This window comes from Epinephelus moara, chromosome 19 (genome assembly GCF_006386435.1).
Source record: "Epinephelus moara isolate mb chromosome 19, YSFRI_EMoa_1.0, whole genome shotgun sequence".
Taxonomy (NCBI): domain Eukaryota; kingdom Metazoa; phylum Chordata; class Actinopteri; order Perciformes; family Serranidae; genus Epinephelus; species Epinephelus moara.
Genome location: NC_065524.1, coordinates 19,376,064 through 19,398,889, shown reverse-complemented (window position 1 = coordinate 19,398,889; position 22,826 = coordinate 19,376,064). Strand labels below are relative to the sequence as shown.

General features: G+C 39.6%; 1 protein-coding gene across 1 annotated transcript; it reads left to right on the top strand.

Annotated features, from left to right (window-relative positions):
- Positions 1–10,438: 10,438 nt before the first annotated feature.
- fam83b (family with sequence similarity 83 member B) lies at positions 10,439–22,123 on the top strand. The gene is made up of 5 exons (XM_050071970.1): positions 10,439–10,605; positions 13,598–14,071; positions 15,315–15,479; positions 17,820–17,944; positions 18,290–22,123. Exons 2-5 carry the CDS (start codon positions 13,622–13,624, stop codon positions 20,304–20,306), a joined length of 2,757 nt encoding a protein of 918 aa, XP_049927927.1. The 5' UTR covers positions 10,439–10,605; positions 13,598–13,621; the 3' UTR covers positions 20,307–22,123.
- Positions 22,124–22,826: the final 703 nt, after the last annotated feature.

Sequence of the window (22,826 nt, the reverse complement as noted above, 5' to 3'; positions counted from 1 at the left end):
GACATGACTAACACAAACCTGTTACAGCAAACCTGTGAAATAACATTCATGAGACATTTATGATGTATGATGCTTTTGTTTAATTATTAACATGGTGGGCTGATGGCTGGAGGGAAGCAGCTATACGCATACTCTCTGGCATTCAAGCTATCTTTGTGCATTTTAAAGATCAAAGTGTTTAGTGTTAGCGTGTAGGCAGCCAGTGAGGATTCGTGTCCTTGTCGCTGAAGTGGCTACTCTTCCTGAATGGTCGAAGAGGTTGGGGTCAGAGTATGCTTCAAACAAAGAGCTTGTCTGACGGATAGGCCAACATTGTCTGAGCCCCTCCTACGCCGACTTTCTGAAACAGACAATCCGACGTGCTTGCCCACTTTATTCTTCACACAAATACGTGCGTCACTACAACCATGAGCAACACGATTAATACCTGTTGAGGGAGACTGTCCAAATGTGTGTTCTCTCAGCAAGCAGACTGTAGACTATATATATGGACGACACAAAATAAAATATCCCAGATATGGCCACTGCCATCTTGCTTTGGTGACGTCATTTGGAGCCAGAGTCTGCGTAGTACCCATCTCCGCGTTATTGAGTTCCTACCTATACACCCATCCGACCAATCATGATCCCTTTTTATAACATCAAAAACACAAATTAAAACCGAACTTATTAAAAATCCGACACTCAGAACAAAATATAGCGGCATGATAACTACCTAAAATGCCAGTAACCATCTGTAGTACTTTGAGGTTTTGGCTCGACTCATGACCTATACTGCAGCCAGCCACCAGGGGGCGAAAAAGATTTTTTTGGCTTCACTTTTGAGGAGAAGTCGTATCATTCATCGTTTTACACGCTGTTGTTACCGGCTCATTCTTTTTTCCTCTTTAAGGGCGGTGGCCTTATGGGTAACCTGAGAGGATGTGATGTATACTTCATGGTGTGCTTCATGTGTATGGAGGGAGGCAGCTTTCTCAGGGAGTCATGGTGAAGACAGCAGGCAGCAGAGACTGATGATAGTCAGCAGGATTCAGTGTCTAGAGAAGCTCAGGACTACTGTTAAACCTCATGAGTTGTGGTGAAGACTGCAATAAAGCCATTGTTGGTAAACGGCACCTGAACGCCTCGCCATCCTTCCCTCTGCAGAGTGATCCGGGCTGCTAGAAGCTAGTTAGCAGCTAATAATGAGCTAAGGTAAAATTAATGTTAATCAGCCAGCATGTTCCCAACTACGGTTCGGAGCCGGTAAACTGTCACTGAGAGAGGTAACACTGTGGTTCAGATCAAAAACAGCCCTGAGAAAGCCCTGAGAAAATTGCAATGGGCTGCGTTGGTGAGGGGCATTCAGCTACTGGTGAAACAATAAAATCCACAAGTTTGAAAGCAGATTGGAAAACACTGCAGTGCACAGTGGTTTATGACAGTGGTTCTCAACCAGCAGTCCTTGAGGGTCTTTCAAGGGGTTCCCAGACAAATGGGGAATATTTATTTTTTACTATTTCATTGACTATAGAAGTGAGCCCAGTGAGATTAAGAGTCATAAGAGTGACTATTCTGAGGATAGTATTCACTTCCTTCTCTGTTATCTCCTCAACTATAACTGACAACTTCAAAATTATGATCTTAATCATTTCAAACAACCAAAATCTTGTCAGGTGGAGATACATGAAGAGATATCTTATCAAATGGGGGTCTGCGGCCTTATGTGTTTCAATTTAGAGTCCCTGAGACAAAAGCGCTTTAGACCCACTGGTTTGTAGTATTAAGGAGACTACAGAGACATGCAAAAAGCCACAGAGTCCTTAAGACAAGAAAGGTTTGGAACTACTAGTTTATAGTGTTAGACGGACTACAGAGATGTGAAAAAAATCCACAGAGTCCTTGCAGAGAGATAAGAGAGGAATTGTGATGCAACAGACGGATGTGGCAGCAGGCTTTTCATCCTGCCTTCAAGTGAGGCGGTTTAAAGAACACTTTTCGCTTTAGACGTGGTCACCAACATGTCCTACAACCTTGTTTATTTTACAGACACTGAACGCTTTGAAAGTGTCAACTGCAGTACAGAAGGATTGATGTTTACTGTAGAAGAGAGAAGTACAGGGACAAAACCTGTGGGTGTTAGAGGAGCCACATAGGGCTGGACCTGCTCTCTGACGGCTTCAGTGTCAGTGGGGTGCTTTGAAGTTCTGCTCTCTAAACAAGAATTCCCAGCTGGAGAACGGTGTAGTCTGACAGCACGAGCTGGTATCGCTGTGAGAAAGCACCACTCTCACTGTGTGAAAACCAAAAATAGGATGTTTTTTATCAATCTCCAACTGCAGCCACAACCATTATTCTGCTCCTGGTGAGACTGAAGGGGGTGTGACTACCTGGCAATACAGCACAGAACAACAGCATGAGCAGATGTTGCACTGAATTAAAAACATCTTTTTACAAAAAGAAGTTAGATAAATGCAGACAGATGTAAGTCATTTACACTGTGAAATATTTAGTTAAAAATATGCTGTGAAATGAAGAGATTTTTATTTAGTCAGATTATCATCTAGTGCATTTTTTTCTTCTCATCATGAATTGATTTAATCACCTTCTGCCACCTTATTAATCATGTTTAACACCAAATTGTCATTTCATCAATATAGATATATTTCATTTACAGATAACCAAGGGTGTGGTGCTATTTGTTTAGGCACCAGAGCGCACCCATGATACGGCACATTTCAAATGTGGCTCATTTCAAAAGTTAAGTTACCACTGTTCTTACAGTGACATGTTTATGTACACTAATGTATGTGCATAAGTCAACCATAACTACAAAATGAAAGAATGTTTTGTTGCCCTTTATCTTTACAAGTTCACAGTTATGGGCAACCTTTAATGTGGAATTTCTTTCCTTACGTGTCACTCAATGCATGAATTGTTGTCGGGAATCAGTCAACATGATTGAAACATGATTCTTTAATGTCAATATGATAACCAGACCATTCCTTGTGTTTTTATTATCTGTCTTGTATGACAATCGCCTTAGAGATGATTGAATATTCAAAAATAAAAACAGTACAGAAATTTCTATCGGATTATGCAAACTGTGAATATTCTATTCTTTCACTTGGAGAAAAGAAGTGGCAAAGCAACATAACTGTGCACTCTTGCAGCATTACCCCCCTGCAGATAACAACTATAGGGAAAATCATAACAAACCTAGCTTAAGTATTAGCTGAGGCTAACCGTGGCTATCTCATAATCTTGCATTTACATGATATTCCTCCATTCTTTCATTTTCTGTAACTGATTATCCTGTCAGGGGTCACGTGGGGCTGGAGCCTATCCCAGCTGACATTGGGCGAGAGGTGGGGTACACCCTGGACAGGTCGCCAGACACATCACAGGGCTGACACATAGAGACAGACAACAATTCACACTCACATTCACACCTACGGACAATTTAGAGCCACCAATTAACCTGCATATCTTTGGACTGTGGGAGGAAGCTGGAGTACCTGGAGAAAACCCACGCTGACATGGTGAGAACATGCAAAATCTGCACAGGAGGGCTCCCCCACCCCAGGGTTCGAACCCTGGTTACATGCTATAGTTCACTTAATTTATCTGTCTAGTTAGCTTTGGCTTGGTTTTCAAGTCTGCTTTGTAGTTACGGCAGATTTTCTTTTAAAGATTATTTTTATGGCTTTTTTTGCCTTTATTAGACAGGACAGTATGAAGTGTGAAAGGGAAGAGAGAGGGGTGATGACATGCAACAAAGGGCCACAGACCCTCAGATCCCTGGTTGCGACAAAGAAAACAAGGACACTGCCTTTGTAAACAGGACACCCACTCTACCCACTGAGCTAGGTTACTGCAAACAACACATTTCTGTGGCATAATATTTTTACATAGTCAAGTAAAACAGATATAAAGTCTGATACAGGTTACGATTAACCGATAGTCTACATGTTGACCACATATATTTGAAGGGCACCATACCTGCACACCTGACATCTGGGAAGTGGCAGGCATAGTTTGATTGCTGTGGTCTCGCACATTTATTACTTCCTTATTTAAGAACTAAAATCCTCATCATACAAACCATGTAACAAGGTGTTATCAGCATGTGTAATGAACTGTTTAAACAACTCCCCTTCCTGTTTAAATGGGTGCTTCAGCACAGACATTCACATCCAGTATTTACAGTTAAGCCTGTAATTTACATCAGCTGACACCTTTGATGTCAGCTTTTATGTGAACATGCTACTATGTCGCTTAAACATCATCATCATCTGGAGTGTTGATTTCAGTGATGGAGGATGAATGACTGAGTGTGTTTTAGAGTCACAAAAAGAATTTGAAAACAAGGACATGTTGGCAAGCTAAAAGATTATTAAGTGCCTTTGAGACAGATCGGTCCCTTTAGTGGGCCCATTTTATGTTCACTCAGGTCATGCTGATGCTTATCACTACGTCAGTGCTGCGTTTAGCCTATTAGAGACACTTCACAACACCAGAACAACATGTCACTTGCTCAGATTTGCCAGCAGGAGCCGAGGATTGCCCGAGGAGCTGAGGAGAGATTGGGTGTCACAAAAGGTGACTCACATGGACGTCGCTTCAGGAAAAGAAACTCCCTGTGACTTAGCGCATACGTTACTTTATCTACACACACCCAGACTCAAGACACAAACTTAACAATGACACACATATCTTGTTCTTCATGGATCCTTTCAGGTGAAGCCACCGTGGAAACTCCGGAGGTGTTTCAGTCTTAAGAAAGGAACAGAGTGCCAGAGTGTTACACTGATGGATAGAGCATAATGACTGCACTGATATAGTTTCCTGTGAAATCTTCCTCAATAAATGAGTAATTTGGAAGATAGTGGGCGAGAACAGAAAGGTGTAATTAGATCACAGCAAATATCTACTAAATATATCTGCAAATAAATTTTATCTCATTAAACTACTTTGGCTTAATTATTATACTATGACAATAACAATAGATTTAATTTCCTGACTATGTATCTGCCCGAAAAGAAGAAATTAGCTCTCGTATATAGCAGACATTCATTAAATTGACTGTACTTCCCATGAGTAGATTTAATCAATTGATTAAAAAAAAAGAAAAGAAAAACAAACTTGCACAAGTGAAATGATAATAATCTATTAATAATCTATTAATAGTCTTTGAACACTTATGATTGACAGAGTTTGGTGACTCTGGAGTGGCTGGAGTCTAATCACTGTCTGTGATTTAACACACTGTGGAGCTAAAATAAAAACATGATGGTCTGTTATTAGATGATTTCACTCTGTTGGAGGCTCAAAGTCATTTTTATTATATTGCACAATGCAAACAATTTAACCCTGCTGTGCTTCACATACAACAAATATGAACACATATTTAAATATCCATAAAAAGAAAGAAAATCATAAAGATAATTAATTTCACGTGCACCCACACAGACCCAAAGAAAGACGGATAGTCTGCTGGAACTTTCTAGGACCCAGTTATAGTGTTTACTTTGAACTTTTTTGACTGACATGTCATCTATCGGCCCACTGGATGAAATTCAACTTGTTTGCTAAAAGTTGCTTGTTGGGCAATTTGTGTAATTAGCATAATTAGCTCATTATCAGCTAACAAGAACAGAATCAAAAATTGTTTTGACTTGTCAGACTTCTCAGATTAAGTTATTATAATGCTCTGCATAGTGCATATAAAAGAAAAAGAATATATAATAATATAGTAATATAATATAAAAGAATTTCTAGCCTCACCATGGCCTCGTTAGCATAATCAGCAATAACAACATCATATTCAATGAAAATTAAAAAGTGGTCAAATATTGGCTCAAATTAAGTAATTTGGCTGTTTGATTGTTTTAGTTTAGTCAAGTTAATTTGCACATGCATGTTTGGAAAATACAGGAAAAAGAAATTAAAAGCTAAATCATTGTGTAGTAGAAGTTAGAAGCCAAAAATGGCTTATGGAGACACCTCTCTCATTATATAACAGCAATCATACATAAAAAAAGAATACAAACAAAGACTGCATAATTGAATAAAAGTTCCAGACTAAGAAGTAACACAAAAATGTTAAAGATTTACAATTTACAAATTAAAAAAATGCAAACAAATTAAATGACGTGTCTTTGCAAGTCTTTGTTTTTTGAATAAACAATAATGTAGATGATGATTGAAGAGATGGAAGAAGGTTGTTCCAAAGAGATGGTCCTCTTTATTTCAGTGAATATTGATTAAGAGAAGTCCGACAATATGGAAGATAAAGGTCCTCCGAGTGTCACGTGAAATATGAGTCAATGTCTGAGGAAGACTTAAAAAAAGTTCTGGCAAGTCATGAGTGAGTGATACATATTTATATATGAATACACAAGTCTGGTAAATGTTCACATTATAAATTGATAAAACTTGTTATTTTCTAAAGACAGAAACAGATGATTTGCATTTTTTAGCAAAGCTTGTCACCCTCAAAAATTCATTTTGAACTAAAATCTCATAAAGATTAGTGGGACTGTTTGATTGTTGGCGTATGTAACTCAGAATCGACTGAGTTTTGTGGATTCTTAGAACTGGTCATAGTTGGTTATACTGAGCATTGCAGGTATGTAAACTTCTTTGCACACCAGCTAATGTTAGAAACACCTCATTATTAGCAGCTCTGAAACTCAGACCAAAACTGTGTCACAAACATCCACACTCCTGTTGCCATTCTGTCTTTCATGTCGCGGTCTCTTTGTGTGCAGTTACACACCTACTTATTATGCTACTGAGGAAAGGTTGCATGATTTAGTTATGGCAAAAGATGGATTTCTGGACCTTTCTAAGTTGACTAAAGGCCAAAATCTATCTATTTCCTGATTTTGAGCATATTTGTTACATAAATTATGCTAATTAGGAAAGGTTGCATGACTGCACCATGGTAACAGATGGATTTCAGGACATCACAAACATGGAATTAGACTTTTAGATTAACTTTCTAAGTTAATCAGGAGCAAAATTATAGCCATTTCCATTTTTTGGTAATTAATTATTGTTTTATATGCTAATTACTCAAATTACCCAACAGGCAGCTCTTTGCAACCAACCTTAATCTCCTCTGCTAAGACCACAGATAACATGTTAATCACAAAATTTCAAAGTAACAACACAGCTGGGTTTCATACAGGTCATATTGGGGCATCCAGTAGACTAAGACAGATAGAGAGATGGAGGCACTAGCTTCCCATAAGCCAGAGAGAACAGGTAAGTCTTAAACTTGCTTTTAAAACACAACACAGTTGTGATAATCCTATATCATCTCGCAGTGTGCTCAGAGTTGGCTCATAATAATAAAGATTTACTGCTGATCCTGGGTGCAGTTAGGGGACCAGTGTCTGACGATCTGAGAGTTCTGTAGGGGTTGTACGCTCAGAAATGGTCAGAAATGTATTCAAGAGCTAGATCATTGAGAGATTTGTAAACAGTGAGCAATAATTTGAAATGAGTTCTTTATTCTATTTGAAGCCAGTGAAGTCATCCAAGTGATATGTTTGGTATTTCTCATCCCCCTGGCTGCAGCATTTTTATTAAGTTGGGGTGGTCCCACAGTTTTTTGGGGAAGACTGGCAAAAAGTGCATTACAGTAGTCTAGCTTAGAGGAGATGAATGCGTGAAGTCTTCAATGTTTGACAGAGGAAAGTTAAAGGAATAGTGTGACATTTTTGATCAGTGCTTATTGCGAATACCACTTTCACTGACTGTAAATATGAGCTACCTCCAGCAGCTGGTTAGCTTAGAATAAAGGTGAACTGTTGTTTTTACACTCAGTTTTTTGTACAGATAAGCAAACGAGATACCAAATGTAAATTCATGAGTTTAAGGAGCATTTTGTTACCCCTGACTTCCACTCATAATGCTAAGCTAAGCTAGCCCAGCCCAGTCACCAGAAGAAAATGCTGGCATTGTACATTTCTGCAAAACAAAGAAGCTATGTTTCTTATCAACGTTTCTGAGGTGACATAGTTCTGAGCTGTCTTAGTCATCAGTGGGTGGAGAGGATGGTGGATGGCGTAACAGGTTGTGAACTGTAGGCGACTGCAAACCACTGTTTGAGAGCAACAGACAACAAAACCAGTTATGTTTTATTAACCTGTCGCTGCTTTTCCAGCTGGACTGTGCCACAAAAAGTTGTTTTTTGCAGAGACATCATTTCCAGCTGCAAGCTGATTTAAAGGTATTTAAAGCCAAAGCATGTTCTTTTCCTAAACATAACCAAATGGTTTAACCACTTGTTAACCACAGCAATGTTCAAACATAAAGAAACATAAAGTTTGAATGTATCCTCTACATAATAATGTACAAACATATTCCTGGTTTGCAGAAATGTGCAGTGCCAATATTTTTTCTGGTGATTGGATTGGTAACCTGCTGCTGGCTGTAACTTCATATCCAGCAAACCAAAATGAGTTATACTGAACGTCTCATCTAACTCAGTGCATAAGTGTATTTCCTAAAATGTCAAACAGTTCCTTTCATTCAGACATTCCTTGAATGTTTTAGCTCTCTCTCAGCCAGAAGCTACAGATTGGAAGTGTCTGTGAAAATCACCTGTGCAGTGTGTGTTTGCATGTCCAAGCAGTTAGTGGTGAGGTCAGTGTGTGTGTCACAGTCAGTGTGAGGGCTGGTGTCGTTTAACCAAATGTTATTTAGAGCCTCAGGATAGTCCACACACAAACCTGGACTGACCTGAGAAATGCTTTGGGGCTGATTGTAGAGATTCTCTGAAGCTGGATAACGGCCAAACACTTGAGTTTCTCCACCACTGGAAGGTTAAAACATTCCTAATGTCACACTGGTGCCTCACGGAGAGCGCTGGTGTCTGATTAACACTTCTGAAGAAGTGATATTTAATTTTAAGGGGTGGATTGAAGAAAACTTTCACACACAGGCGCAATAAATGAAAAAGTAACAGCTAAAGAAAAGAAAAATCCATCTCCAGTAAAAATGACTTGAGGATCTATTACATATTTGTTGTTTTCAATTTTATATTTTCATTATAGCAAATTTGTACCTGTAGCAACATCCTTCAGAATCTCAAGTTAACTTTTTCAAAGTGTTGCTTATCTCGTGAATAGAATGACAGGAAAACCACGGTCCAATGATAAGATATGAATTGTGCTTGTGTAGAAAGGTTTCCTGAAGGCTTCTCAAAAGAAAACGTGTAATTGCCTTCACAGTTTTCTGAATGTATCTGTGCAGTGTGTGTCAGCAGTGGAAATGTTTACCATAACAATATGTGCCTTTGAACACAGTGAACGACAAATCAAACACATAAAAGTGAAAAAAAGGTAGAAAACTTAAAATTGAATCTGTCTAAAACATATTAAACTTTGCACAAATGCACAACATCTACTGTAAAAATATTAACAGTCACAGTGTGACACATTGCGACACACCCATGTCTCATGTGTTTCGCAAAATTAGTCATTTTGTGCCTTCCTGAAAAGCCACCCGCAGCATTTTCTGCACAATAAATGCAAACCAGATATTCATGAGCACGACAAACATGTCTCATTTAACGATATATTTTTCTATAGTGTGAGAATGTCAGCCACTGAGCATGGTCAAACTAACCCTGCTTGTGCCTTTAGCTTTCAAGTGACTTGTTGTAGTTCTTGTGAAATGACTTTAGTCATCACAGCTTTTCCCTGCAAGATCGCAGATGTTACATAATGAGCCAGTTTCTCAAGAGGCGTAGTGAAAGCTGACCAGACAAGAAGAATGCCCGATGTCACCAATATGACGCATGAATACACTTGTGTTTTATTCAGTCCTCCTGTGTGTAAGATTTCACAAAATAAGGCAAAGGTAATGGAAGAAAACTCACTAAACCTCCAGCGTGTTAAACGTCTGAGCGTTCCTGCCTATGAGGACATCTAAGTGCTTTTTTCTCTCCCTACAGATGCCAGAACAGCTGTGTCGCCACCACAGTTTGGGTAGGTCCACCCTGATATTTCAGCCACATCTGAAGAGAGATGAAAGTGACTAATGATCCTGGGTTTATTTAAGTTTATTTAGGTTTGTGGGCATCATGTTTTTGAGGAATGTCTGCATGCAACACAAGTGTGTCATTTGAAATGGTCCTATAAATTGATTTTGCCCCCTGTTGCAGTTTAAGAAAGACAAAGCACATGACTGTTGAAGCAAAATCACACATTATTGTCTCAGTTTGGGTAAATTTCACAGCACGGGACTGAAAGTCTTGATGAGGTCCAGTCATTATCCCTGAAGCATTCATCAAAGCCTCTTTATGTCTGTCATTATCTTGATTTTCGTCAGTGTGCACTTTGTCCCTGAAGGGAGGAGGGGAGTGGCTAAATGTCTCAAACAGGTTTATGGCTGCCTGTGAGCAAGTTTCGAGCCAGAGCATTTGCATGTCAAAACTGGAATCCACACCCTCCATCTGCAGACTGCTTATCATGTTGAGACACCTCCTCGTCTTTGTTTCTTCCAGCTGGCAGTCTCTCCAAATATTGAGCACAAGCTGAACATATATAAAACTAAAAAGGATATTCTGGGAGCAGTCAAGAGGATTTTCACAAAGGTCACAATCCAAATGTAAGTTACTGTTGCTGAGCAGAAGATAACGTAGCTATGACGCGTGTTCAGAAAGAAGCAGCGGCTCTGTGAGAATATGAAGTGCTTTGGTTTCCAAATGAATTCTCTGAACAGCGGGAGGTGTGTGATAAATTGTTTAAGTAAATATGCTGTTTGTACAAGGTTATGGAGTGCAGTGTAGGTTATGATTAGATATGCTGCAACAACAGCCGCTCTATATTTCTTTAACAGTTTGGCAGAGTTAATGCAGACCTCAAAGAATCTTTGATGATGTAAACATGAGATAGAACAGCAGCAGAGTCTATAAGAGAGCATAATATACCTGAAAAATAAGAGGACATTGGGGCTAGTTATGGGGACTCATTTTTAGTGAACATTTTCTACATAATACCGGCAGTGTTAAACTCACCTGAAAGTAGAAGTTCACACAAAGTTTCCGGTGTCATATAACCACCATAAATCACAGAGTTAACTTGTTTCTCAGCTCTCTTGACATTCAGATGTAACAGACACTAAAGTGACAAGCTTGAATATTTAAAATGTCACCTGTCTCTGTCTGACTTTCAACCAGTGAGGTTTGATTTGTAATGTCAAATATCACATTATTTCACAGTGTTTTAAATCAAAGTAGTGAAATTAAATCTTAAGACAGGTTCCATACTCTATGAAGACTTTTCCACAACCTTGCTTCACAAGAGTTTGTGTCTTTCTATTCGGTGAATTATTGTAACGCATATAAGCTGCATTTTTAGTCCTCTTTTTCAAGACATTAATTAACAAAGGTTTTAGTTGACCTGTGACAGCCCGTTCTCATTTTCCAACTCAGATACCAAAGCACAAAGGCACTTTTCACGGCAGTTTGAAACACATCAGGCGGCATCAGTTAGAGGCCAACAACCGAACCCATCCAATACTGCCGGTTTGTCAGTGGACATCTGATGCTGAAAAACAAAGGCACCTTTCTTGGTGTTATGAAACACACCGGACCAACTACTGTAGTATAAAGAGCGAGAATGTCCTTGTAGGGTGAGCAGGAGGGGTGATGGATGGGTCAAACAAAGTCTAGACTTTCATCCCAGTGGTGTAATTGTAATAACGTAGTGTAGTAGAAGTAGTGTGTAGCATGCTACAGTAGTGATGAATGTCACGTGACAACCTGTACTTAATATAGGCTAAGCCATGATGTTTTTTTCTTAGCCTAACATGTGCTCTTGTTGCCTAAACTCAAGGAAATAAATGTAAAAATGAGGCATTTTATGTATATGTATTTCAAGACTAGCAGAAACTGTACATTTCCTGTGAAAACAAAGTGTATTTTAAGAAGACATAATTCATGTAGCAAGTGCAAGTTGACAAGCTGTCCCAGAAAATCCGAGACAGACGCAGGATGCTACCTACCGCATCATATTTTGACATATGAGAACACACTGTCGATGAATCAAAGTGTAAAAGTCCCGTTTACATACAACAAAAAAAACTCTTACAGAATGTGGAAGAAACATGCCATTGACTTTTACCGGTTTTACTCCACCTTAATTCAGGTGAACTACAGGTGCAACAGTAACATTCTCCCCTTGGGCATTAACAGCTAAGCATCGTCTAAATCCTGACTTTGAACAGGTTCAGCGTCTGACAGTGATGATGAGTCAATTTTCATGATGTGGCTTGTTGGAAGCAAATTTAATTTTTTTTATAACGTGGAAATAACAGGCAGGTAAGGTGCTGTGTATTACTGTTACAGTGGTCTTATGGGTAGAAATAAAGAGCCAACATAGTGGAGAACGTAGGCCTCTCAACAGCTGGTACACCCAATCCCAATGTAAACACATACTAAAACCTTTATAAAAAGGTAGGCACACAAGGTCCTGTTCAACTGCTAAGAGGTGAGTAAAGATTGAGTCAAGCTGATAATTAATTCGTAGTTCCTGGATAACTTTTTTTAACTTTTAAATTAATTAGTTTATCAATATTTTTTGCCATTTATGACGAATATAGCCTTTTAAGTATATCTAAACATGACACACTGGTTCACTGGCAGCGTATTTATCTGTTCTGTTCTCATCTTATCATTATCTACTTTAAAGTCTGTGATCCAGTGTTCAGGAAACACTAGTTAGATATTCATTAAATTAATCAGCACTTAGTTCCTGTTTGGTTTCTCAGGAATGTCTTCACTTTACTGTAATAAGTTACAGACTGTAACACCCATTTGTTTCATATATACCATGGAAAACGGAAGTGATGTACTTAATTAATTAGTGCAGCTTTTTGTGTTTAACAGCTCAGACTGTAGCAGTTAACAGTATAACCTTTCCATGTGTTGTGTTACAGTTTAACAGCATCCCAGCTGCCACCAGACTTATTGGCTGAAATTAAAACAAGGTCGAAAATATTTTAAATATGTAATGATGTTAGAATTTCACATTGCGTGGACGCTAACATTACGTCATTTTACAGATGTTGGGTTTTGTTCTTGGTCAAATTGACGCTGGCATTAAGTGTCGTGCTGAAATTGAAGTGTGGTTACCCGACGTCACAACCTAAATTCAACCAAATATCAACATCTAACAATGTTGGAGGCCAGCTGGAATTACGTGTACTTTATTGTAGTTCAGAGGAGCTGTAGGTGCCATTCAGAGCATATTTAGAGTCTGAGCTGGGATTGTCTGCACACAGCTCTCAACATGGAGGTGGCTGAGCCAGTGGCTAGTGGTGAACAGTGCTAACAACAGTAACAGTGCCGACAGAGCTTACAGTGTTAACCTGGGAGGGGATAGCAGGGTGGGCGCTATGCTTTTGCATAGCGTTTGCTACTGTGTTAGTGTTCTGAGTATCTCACACAGAACCTTTAACATTATAACCTTTCCATGTATTACATTACACTTTGCCTCATTACACTAAACCAGAGCCAGTCTCTCAGCATTTCCCACCCTGTAATGTTTGTTCTCTGATCCTCTTACATCATGTCGTTGATTTTCATTGTCTTTGACAGGTGCTACTGAAACAGCGTGGAGCGATGGAATCCCCAGAGTTTTCCCTGCTGTCGTCCTTGAGGGGAGACTTAAAATCAGAGGAGTTTATCCAACCCCACTATAAGGAGGCATATCGCCTGGCAATTGATCGCCTGGTGAGCGGCGGCAGAGACAGTTACCTCGAGTTCCTCAAGGGAGAGCGTATCGGGAGCTTCCTCTCAGAGGAAGAGCTTCGCTTCATTACTGAAAACGCAGAGCAGCTCCCGCCTCAAAATCACGCAGAGGAAATCAATGGCTCACCAGACAACCAATCATCCTCAGGGACGTATTGGCCTGTCCACTCGGATGTGGACACGCCAGATTTGGATTTGGGATGGCCGGAGGTCATGCATGACAAACTTCAGACAAATATAGATCTGCTCTTCCATCCACCCAGACAAAATAACCCCACCATCAAAGAGGTGATCCGAAAGCATATTCAGGATGCAAGACAGGTAATGAAAACTGCATGCAACAATGTACTAAGACAAAATAATAAAAAAGCTCTGATGTGGCATACAAAATGATAATGCTGTCTCTCAGAGCAGCAAAATGTCTCAGACGTACTGATTTTCCACTGTGTTTAATCTGTGTTCTTCTAAGGTATGTCATAAGCACTTTTCGCCCTCAAGGCATGTCCACACATCTTTGTTGCTCTTAGTTTCTACGGGTAAGGAGTGTCTGCTGGGGTTGTTGAGGTCAAAATCTGGTTTTGCAACTTACCATTATGGAAGTGTGGGAATTACATTAATATGTAGAGTCAGATCCTTGACACAGTTAACGCCTCAGTTAATCCTCAAATTGTGTCATGATGACTCAAACTAGTTTTGTGGCTCAAAATTGTGGTGAGTAGACAATTAGTATTCTATGGTGTCTTTACACTCTTGTTGCAGCTGCACTGACTCTTATTTAAATCAAGTGAACTTCAACAGCAACAGACTAACAGGAACGTTCTGGAGAGAACAAAATATCAGCTAAAAACAGCTAATGAAAGGCTTTCCTCTCTTCCACGCAATTGCAACCAGTACACTGTTGAAAAAAAAAATCCCAAATAAATGCCAATAAATATGACCTGAGATGCAAACCCTGTCTTTTTGAGGGTGGAATAATGTTTTTTAAATTTACCCATTTTGGGGATGTTGCATTGGCTGCATGATTAAGAATGACTAACATATGGTTCATCTGAGCAGAAAACCTCCTACACAGGAAACTAAAGGAAGGAAAGAAATGAGTCCAAACAGTATATAATAAAGCTAGACATGATTTCATCAGAGAGCTCATTACATGTTACTGGAACACAGTATGATGTTGATTCTTCGTAACATTCAGTGCTTTAACTCCACTGCGTAGTCATACACAGAAACATGTTCCAGGAGTGACATGAATGAATTTAGGATCAATAAATATTGTAGTAATTGTAGAGATGAAAATGTTTATTCTGTTTTTCTCCTTTGATTCTGTATTGATATCAGTGAAATCACTAGTCCGATAACAGTGTTTTGGTTTTGGCTTCACTTTGAGTTTTTTATCACTTTCCAGCTGTCAGACTGACATTAATTATTCATGTTCATAAATGACAGCTGGCAGTGTGTGTTCTTCAACAGGTCATTCATAGGTTGAACAAGTGCAAATGGCTTAAATGCACTCCAGTCTTTGGCACATCGGACTGCTGATGATCTATTCACTTTGTCCTTGCAGGTCGTTGGCATTGCGATGGATGTGTTCACTGACGTAGATATATTCAAAGAAGTTGTCGATGCCTCTATACGTGGAGTCCCTGTTTACGTGCTTTTGGATGATTCCCATCTGAAAAGTTTCCTCACAATGGCTGAAAGTCAAGATGTCAAAATTCAACAGCTCAGGGTGAGTATATGATATAAAACATTCGATCAATTTGAACTGACTTGTGATTCTAACATTACGGTTACACATCTGGCAAAGTTATTAAATTTCTTTCTTTTTGTGGTTGTTGTTGTTTTCTAATGAAGCATGAAGCATCATAAGAAGCTAATGCCTAAAAACACATAAAGCAGTGGCAAAGTGCGACTCCCTGCAATAATTACATTCTTCTGCAGCTGGGAGGCGTGTTTGAGTCTAGGCAGGAAGAAATTCATTGTAACAAAGGTCAACATGTCGCAGGAGTCACATGACTCTGTTTACCGACTGGCTGCAGGTATTCTCTGGTTGCAACTTGGACTGGCCACTGTAGCTTTCCATTACATGGAAGCTCTCCACAGGCCACACTTTGCCGCTGCTCGGTGTGTTTTTGGCATAACATTTGTGAATGGCATATTTTGAGGGGTCTAATGTTAAAAAAGGTTTGACCTTCGGGGAATACACTCATTCCACCTCCCGACCTCTCCGATCTGGTGACCAATCACTGCTCTCTATTCCACGTACTCAGTTCAAAACTAAAGGTGATCGAGCATTTTCTGTTGTTGGTCCTAAACTGTGGAATAGTCTCCCACTTACAGTGAGATCACCCCCGTCTATTGATACATTTAAAAACCATCGTAAGACCCATCTCTTTCCTTTCGCCTTTTAATAATCATCAGGATGACATACCTGACCACACTGCTTCACAGGTTTCTCCTGTGTTTCATTTTGTTGTTTGTGCAATGCTTTTTGTGTTATGATGTTGTCAAAACATTGTATGGTCTCATTAATTTTACTTATATTCTCCCTTATTTGATTGTTCCTGTGTTTTTTATTTCTTTGTGAAGCATTTCAAATGTTTGAATGTGCTCTTTAAATTAATCTGACTTGACTTATTCTGTGCAGAGAATGAGATGAGACGATTTATACCACCCTTATGTTTATACAGTGAATACAAAGCTGGGAATATTAGCTTAAAGCTTAAGTCTAGAAAAACAAGGACACTCTCCCTAAGGGTAAACAGAACAATAACACCTTGTTAAAACCACTGTTTGTCATTTTTAGACTTTGTTTGTTATGCAAATTAAACAACAACTAAAGAAAGTATATAAAGTGGTAATTACTGAGCTTTAGAGGTTGTGGTAGGCATTTTTGTTACCTTTGGGAAGCATCATGCTAACTGTTCCCCTGTTTCCTGCTCATGCTAAGCTAAGCTAACCAGCAACACATTCTCTACCGACACTTGGTCAGTGGCCTTACACGTCAAACTATGACACTCTAGGAACCCCTCCAGCACCAGCTTTGGACGCTCAGAGACAACATGTCAATTTACACTATATTCATTGTGTCCCTAAAGTAAACTTCAGTTTTCACAGGAGTAGTTTCCGCTTGTTAAATGCATGCATAGCCTTTTCAAAATAAACTTTAGGTTTAGAAAAATAAACATCATGATTTGGCTTAAAATATCTACGTTTGTTACTAAAGAAATTCAACAATCCATGACATATGTAGTGCTGCACAAACTAGCTCACTACTGTTTTATTAAAATAACTTTACTCACTTTTGGTGTCACACAGGGCACAAACAGTGTGCTCCGGAGTTTGTTTGAAGCTCCCCTTCCTCCCACCCTATGCAGACTTTCTTGCTCTTTGCTCTGAGCATTGCTGCCACCCCCTGTCTCTCATATCACCATGAAAGGGTGCCTCCGTGCAACAGTATCTGATGACGGCCACTGACCAAGCGTCGGTATTTGACGAGTTGGTAGTAAGACCGGGTTGGTATAAAGTGATATTGATCTTCTTATCTTAACTTTCTGCAAGCAAACAAATAAGCAAATTTCCCAAAATGTTTAACTACTCCTTTAAACAGAGTGGACGCTATTGAGGGGATGCAAACTGGCATGTTTTTTGTGCAGTTTTATCTTTGCTTGCTGTGACCCTGAATTTATTTGCATACAAAGATGCAAATGTTGATCGAGTCTTTCATGACATAACCTTTGTAAAGACTTGACTGTTCAAAAGTCTTATATCACTCCTGGTTTCTCCTGTTTTTGCGGGTGGAGTCTTAATTATTTCTCTGCCCAAGAGACGCTACAGATTCAAACACACCCTATAATTTCCCATTAAGTGCATATTGCATGCCAGCAACAACAACAGCAACCGCAAACTGGGAACTCAACAAATGCAACATATATCAAAGCTTTAGGTTTAACTGCACAGTTCATTCCAGGCATTTATTTGATGACTGACATACTTATTAACTTCTGCTGCAAGATTTAACCGTGATACATATTTTTCTGACATTTTCCTGTCACCTCTCTAACCACAGAACATGAGGGTGCGCACTGTGAAAGGTCAGGATTATCTCTGTCGATCAGGAGCTAAATTTCATGGGGCGATGGAGCAGAAGTTTCTTTTAGTCGACTGCCACACAGCGATTTATGGCTCATACAGGTAAATCAAACAGGATCAGTGGTTGGGACTACTGAGACATAAACTAAACACACTCATAAAGCAAATCATTGCATTTACTGCAAAATTGCTGTCATCATTTCTTATTGAGGCCTTTTGAAGTAGTTGATTTAACTTTCTAGAAAATGTGGCAACATGAGCTGGAGTGAAAGTTTTTAAAATGATAATACTTGTTTTGCTTTGTGTCTAGTTCTTTGATCCATCTGAATAACAAATTAATTTGAACCCTGACAAATAAAGCAGCAATTTTATGGAGTGATAAATCACACAAGTCTCTTTTCTCTGCATTAAATTAATTAATCACCATGTTTTTGTGTTTGTTCGCAGCTTCATGTGGTCTTTTGAGAAGATACATCTGAGCATGGTGCAGGTCATCACAGGCCACCTGGTGAGGTCCTACGATGAGGAGTTTCGAACACTTTACGCCCGGTCAAATGTGCCTGCTGAACTCTGCCCAGCAGAGGGTTTGTTCCAACGCAATGGGCCACATGGACGACAGATTTTGCCAAAATCTCATTCCGCCCCCAAAATTGAGCGGAGGGACCAGTTGAGGCACACACTGGACACAGTCTATCGAAAGACCTGTGAGAGGAAACTAGGTGTGAGAGACCTCGAGGAGAGGCTCTTTGAAGAAGAACAACATGAGCTCAGGCCCTTGAATGAGAATGGGATCAGCGGTCAAAACCACATACCCCAATTTCAGTCTGCAGAGACAATGGACTTCTTAAAACGGCACAGCTATGCTGGGGAGATTCAGGATGGATTAATGGCGCAGAACATCAGGCCCAGAGCAAGCAACTGGAATATCTCCAGAGAAACCGGAAACAATTACCCCATGGATAATTACTTACAAGTGCAACAGATGCACAGAGGTCAAAACATGCGGCAGTCGTACAATGGCAAGGACAAACAGATTCTGTCCATGCAGCAGAACATGCCAACACTTGAAAATACATCCAAGTCGTTTATGCGCACATTGAGGATTGAGTCCTACCTCAAACACCCTGACGTCCCATACGGGGACTCTTGTGATTATTTAGACCAGTTTGAACCACAGGACAAAGCAAACTCCTTCATGCAGGGAAGGATGAGGTCTTCCCTTGTTTTCAGGTCCACCATACCAGAGCACATAGAGCCAAACAGGCACTTTAACAACTCTTCCACCAATGTCAACGCCTCAGCAACACACAACACTCCTATGCACTACTCATCCATGCAGTGGAATCCAGTAGCAGTAGCTGAACACAGAATGAGTAATGAAGAGTTCATGTTAAAGAGGAAAAGTCTGCAGATTTTGGATGACGATCGGAATAATGCAGGTTACGGCCCTGGTAGAAACGCTTACAACTCCATATATGCCAGCTTAGGCCGAGCTAAAGGTGGACACATGATCACCAACCCAGACATCCTGTCAGACAGCTGGCAAAAAAGGCACAGCGTGGCAGATCCAAGATCAAACACTGAGTACGGACATGAATCCTCCAGTCACATGTATGGAGCATTTGCAAGGATGCAAGTGAACAGAGGCACAGCAGGGATGCATGCACCTAATGGAGGATACGGGTCAAATCTGAAAGAGGATCAGAGATCTGCCTCTCATTATGATGTCAAGAGCATCACAAGTACAAAGAGCCCTGGTACTCCTGTTTGGCAGGAGCCGCCATCCAGGACTGTGTCTGCAGCAGCCCTGGATGTGAATAACAAGGATTTGTCAGGTAAATCCCACAGCTCCCACCATTTCCTGAAGAAGAGTTCCAAGAAATTAAAATCGTTACTCCACATACCAGAGAAAAAAGAGGATTCAGCTGAAACGCCGAGTCTGAAGTCAGGCTGCAGCACAGACACCATAACAGCTGAGGATGAGGAGAGGATGTCACGTGGAGGAAGACAACTTTACCAAAGCACAACCAACTCTATCCGGTCAGAACACCAGGGGACACGGATGGAGGACAACCAGCTAAAATCGTCAAGACCGCGATTTACAACTGAGGAGCACCAGAATCCAACGCAAGTCTCTCTCACTAAACCTGCTGCAGAGAAAAAAAGCAGCATTTATGACAAAAGCGCAAGGCCTTTCCTTGACTCAGCGAGCTGGAGCAAGGAACGAGGCGTAGACACTCGCATTTACAGCAGATTTGAGCCTCTCTGCTCATTTGAAAAGAAACACTCCATGCTTTCTGCACACAGCTTTGGAAATGCACACTCTCAGGAAAAAACCAAAGGCCTTCCCAAAGGTGAGACAGCTATTGAAAACAACATCACTCGAGCTGCGCGAGGGCACCATGAAAATAAGCTGGAGAGATTCATTCACAGAATGGGGAACCTCATACACAAGAACAAATAGTCTGGGGGTCAATACAGGTCACTTATTATCAATGCACATCTGACTCATATATTCTGAGAGTCGGTCTTTATTTCTGTTTACTTTGTAAAATGTTTTACGCAAACACTGTTTACATTTTGTTCATTTTGTTATTGTGTACAGATGCACTAAAAGGAAAATATGTTTTATATAAATACAGACTTTTATGTAACAAAATTGTATGTCGTCTTTATGTCTGTCTTCCACTGGCGTCAACTTAAAGCAATAAATTAAAACAACAAATGCTGCAGATGCATCAAGTAGTAGTTGTCAAAATGTCAAGATGGATAGAATTTATTGCTGTAGCGTAGGTGTGTGCACATACCAAACTGCTGTTGTTACTGCAGATATTCAGGGGATTACTGTGAAGGCGTCTCAGATGCTATCAGCATACAAGCTAACCACAGGTTGAAAAACATGCCAGCCTCAGACAGAAGCTTTATGAATGCTTTGAGGGTTACAATAATTTTGTAAAATGGACACAGCAGGATAAACTGGTTGCCAATTACAGGAGCTTTCCTCTGTGAAAGACATCATCTATCCGATGTTTGTTTTGTTCTATGGACAGCTAAACACCTTATGCACTATAAGTACAATCAGAATATACAATAGTCAGTGGCTGCTCAGGGAAGATTCAAGTATTTCATCTTTCATTTTTTACTCAAGGTGAAGGATTTGTGGGCGCACACAAAGCAACATAACCTCCAGTGTAAAACATATTCACACAAACTGGAAGAATTCAGATCCTCCATTCATAAATATATATTCTTTCCAGTTAGGTTATTAGTATGACGAGTGGGTATTTTAAACGCTAATTTTAATGCTGCTTGCCAGCCAGTCCCAGAGTGGTTCTCTGCATTTTGCCTCAACACTGCCCAATTTGTGGGGATGTAGTGGATATTTTTAAACACAGAACATCCTCTTTTATATACTTTCTCTTGATGAAAAATGCGGATGGTGAAAGTTATGGATAATGATTCACGTTTGTCTTCCTGTCCGTGGATGAACTATGTAAATGACATGCCTATTTTCTGGTAGAGCTCAGCCTTTGTCAGATTACACTTAAAACATATAGAAATGGGGATGGGGATGAAACGCTTGCTTTTAACATATTTTTGGACAAAACAAAAGTCTTCAAGACAATTCATTAGGAAACAAATACACACACAACAAAAAGCTGGTAAGCAGATGCAGCCTAATTAGTTTAAATAAAGAGGCAAAACACATGCCCAGGTGTAGATGTCATAATAAACTGTCAAAAACCCTGCATTATCAACATTTAATGGCCCGGCTCAATTTTCATAGCTGATTCAAGATATAAAAAAAATTCCTAAAGACTAAAAAGGAAAAAAGTATTTGATATGAGTCATTCATTTTTAGAATCTTGGTTTTTATTACTGGAATAAGCTCAGTACACATGTTTGACACTTGCCATCTGTAAGACTCTGCTGGTCACAGCAGTCACAAACCCTGTGCTTAAATGGCTCTGAAAATTACAGCCATTAGTGATTAAATTGTACTTATTTCCTTTTAATTAGTGTCTCTGTACAAGTACGGATATGTGGTGTAAGACAGTTGTTCAGCATCCATTAAAGCAAAGTAATGAGCAAAAGACACAAATATAGAGTTGTTACATCAATACTTTTGTCATCTAATTTATTTTATTACATCATTAATATAGAGAAGAGAGTCATATGGCTGGGTAATTAAATTAATTTTCTTCATGTACCACACAGCCCAGCCAACATTGGAAACTATACCCTGCGGTACATCCTCCCTGGCTTGACTCTCCTGTGTCTCTTTTACAGTTTTATCATATGTTTTATTAGAGGATATTGAGAGAGAAAAAAAAGTGACAATATGTTAATATACCTGTTTTCTAAATTCTTATATCTCAAGAAAAAACCCTTGTGCCTGAGACTCTGTGCTGCTGTAATGGACATGTAATAAAAAACGTCATGGCACCTTTTAGTATTTCTCAGACTCGATAGCATGTCAACAGCTGTAGGTGTCTGTTATGTTTGGAGTTTATGTACAAAAGAGAAAGCACAGAGATTTATAATTGGATACAAAAAAAAAAAGTGCAAATCCTAGCAAATCTCTTATTATAAAAATGTCATCTGCAGCAGAGGACATTCTGTTCCCTCGAGATTTCTTTTCATTTCTTTGAAGGACTCTTCTTTTCTCCTCTCCCACATCCATCAGCACATCACCTACAATCCATCATATCCTAAATTATAACACCTGAACCCGCATTCATTTTGGAGCGGTACATATTTATGTATTCCTGATCCATAGTTACTGAACTAATCTGATTTGTGTGTGTATGTGTCCAGTCCTATTCCACTGTGCTTTGTCAGAGATATAACTTTACAGGGTCAGTTCACCCCAAAATCAAAAATACAGATTTTTTCGTTTGCTGTCAGAGTGCTGGAGATATCAGCTTTAGAGCTGTCTGCCTTCTCTTGATTATAATGGAGCTAGATGGCACTCTGTTTGTGT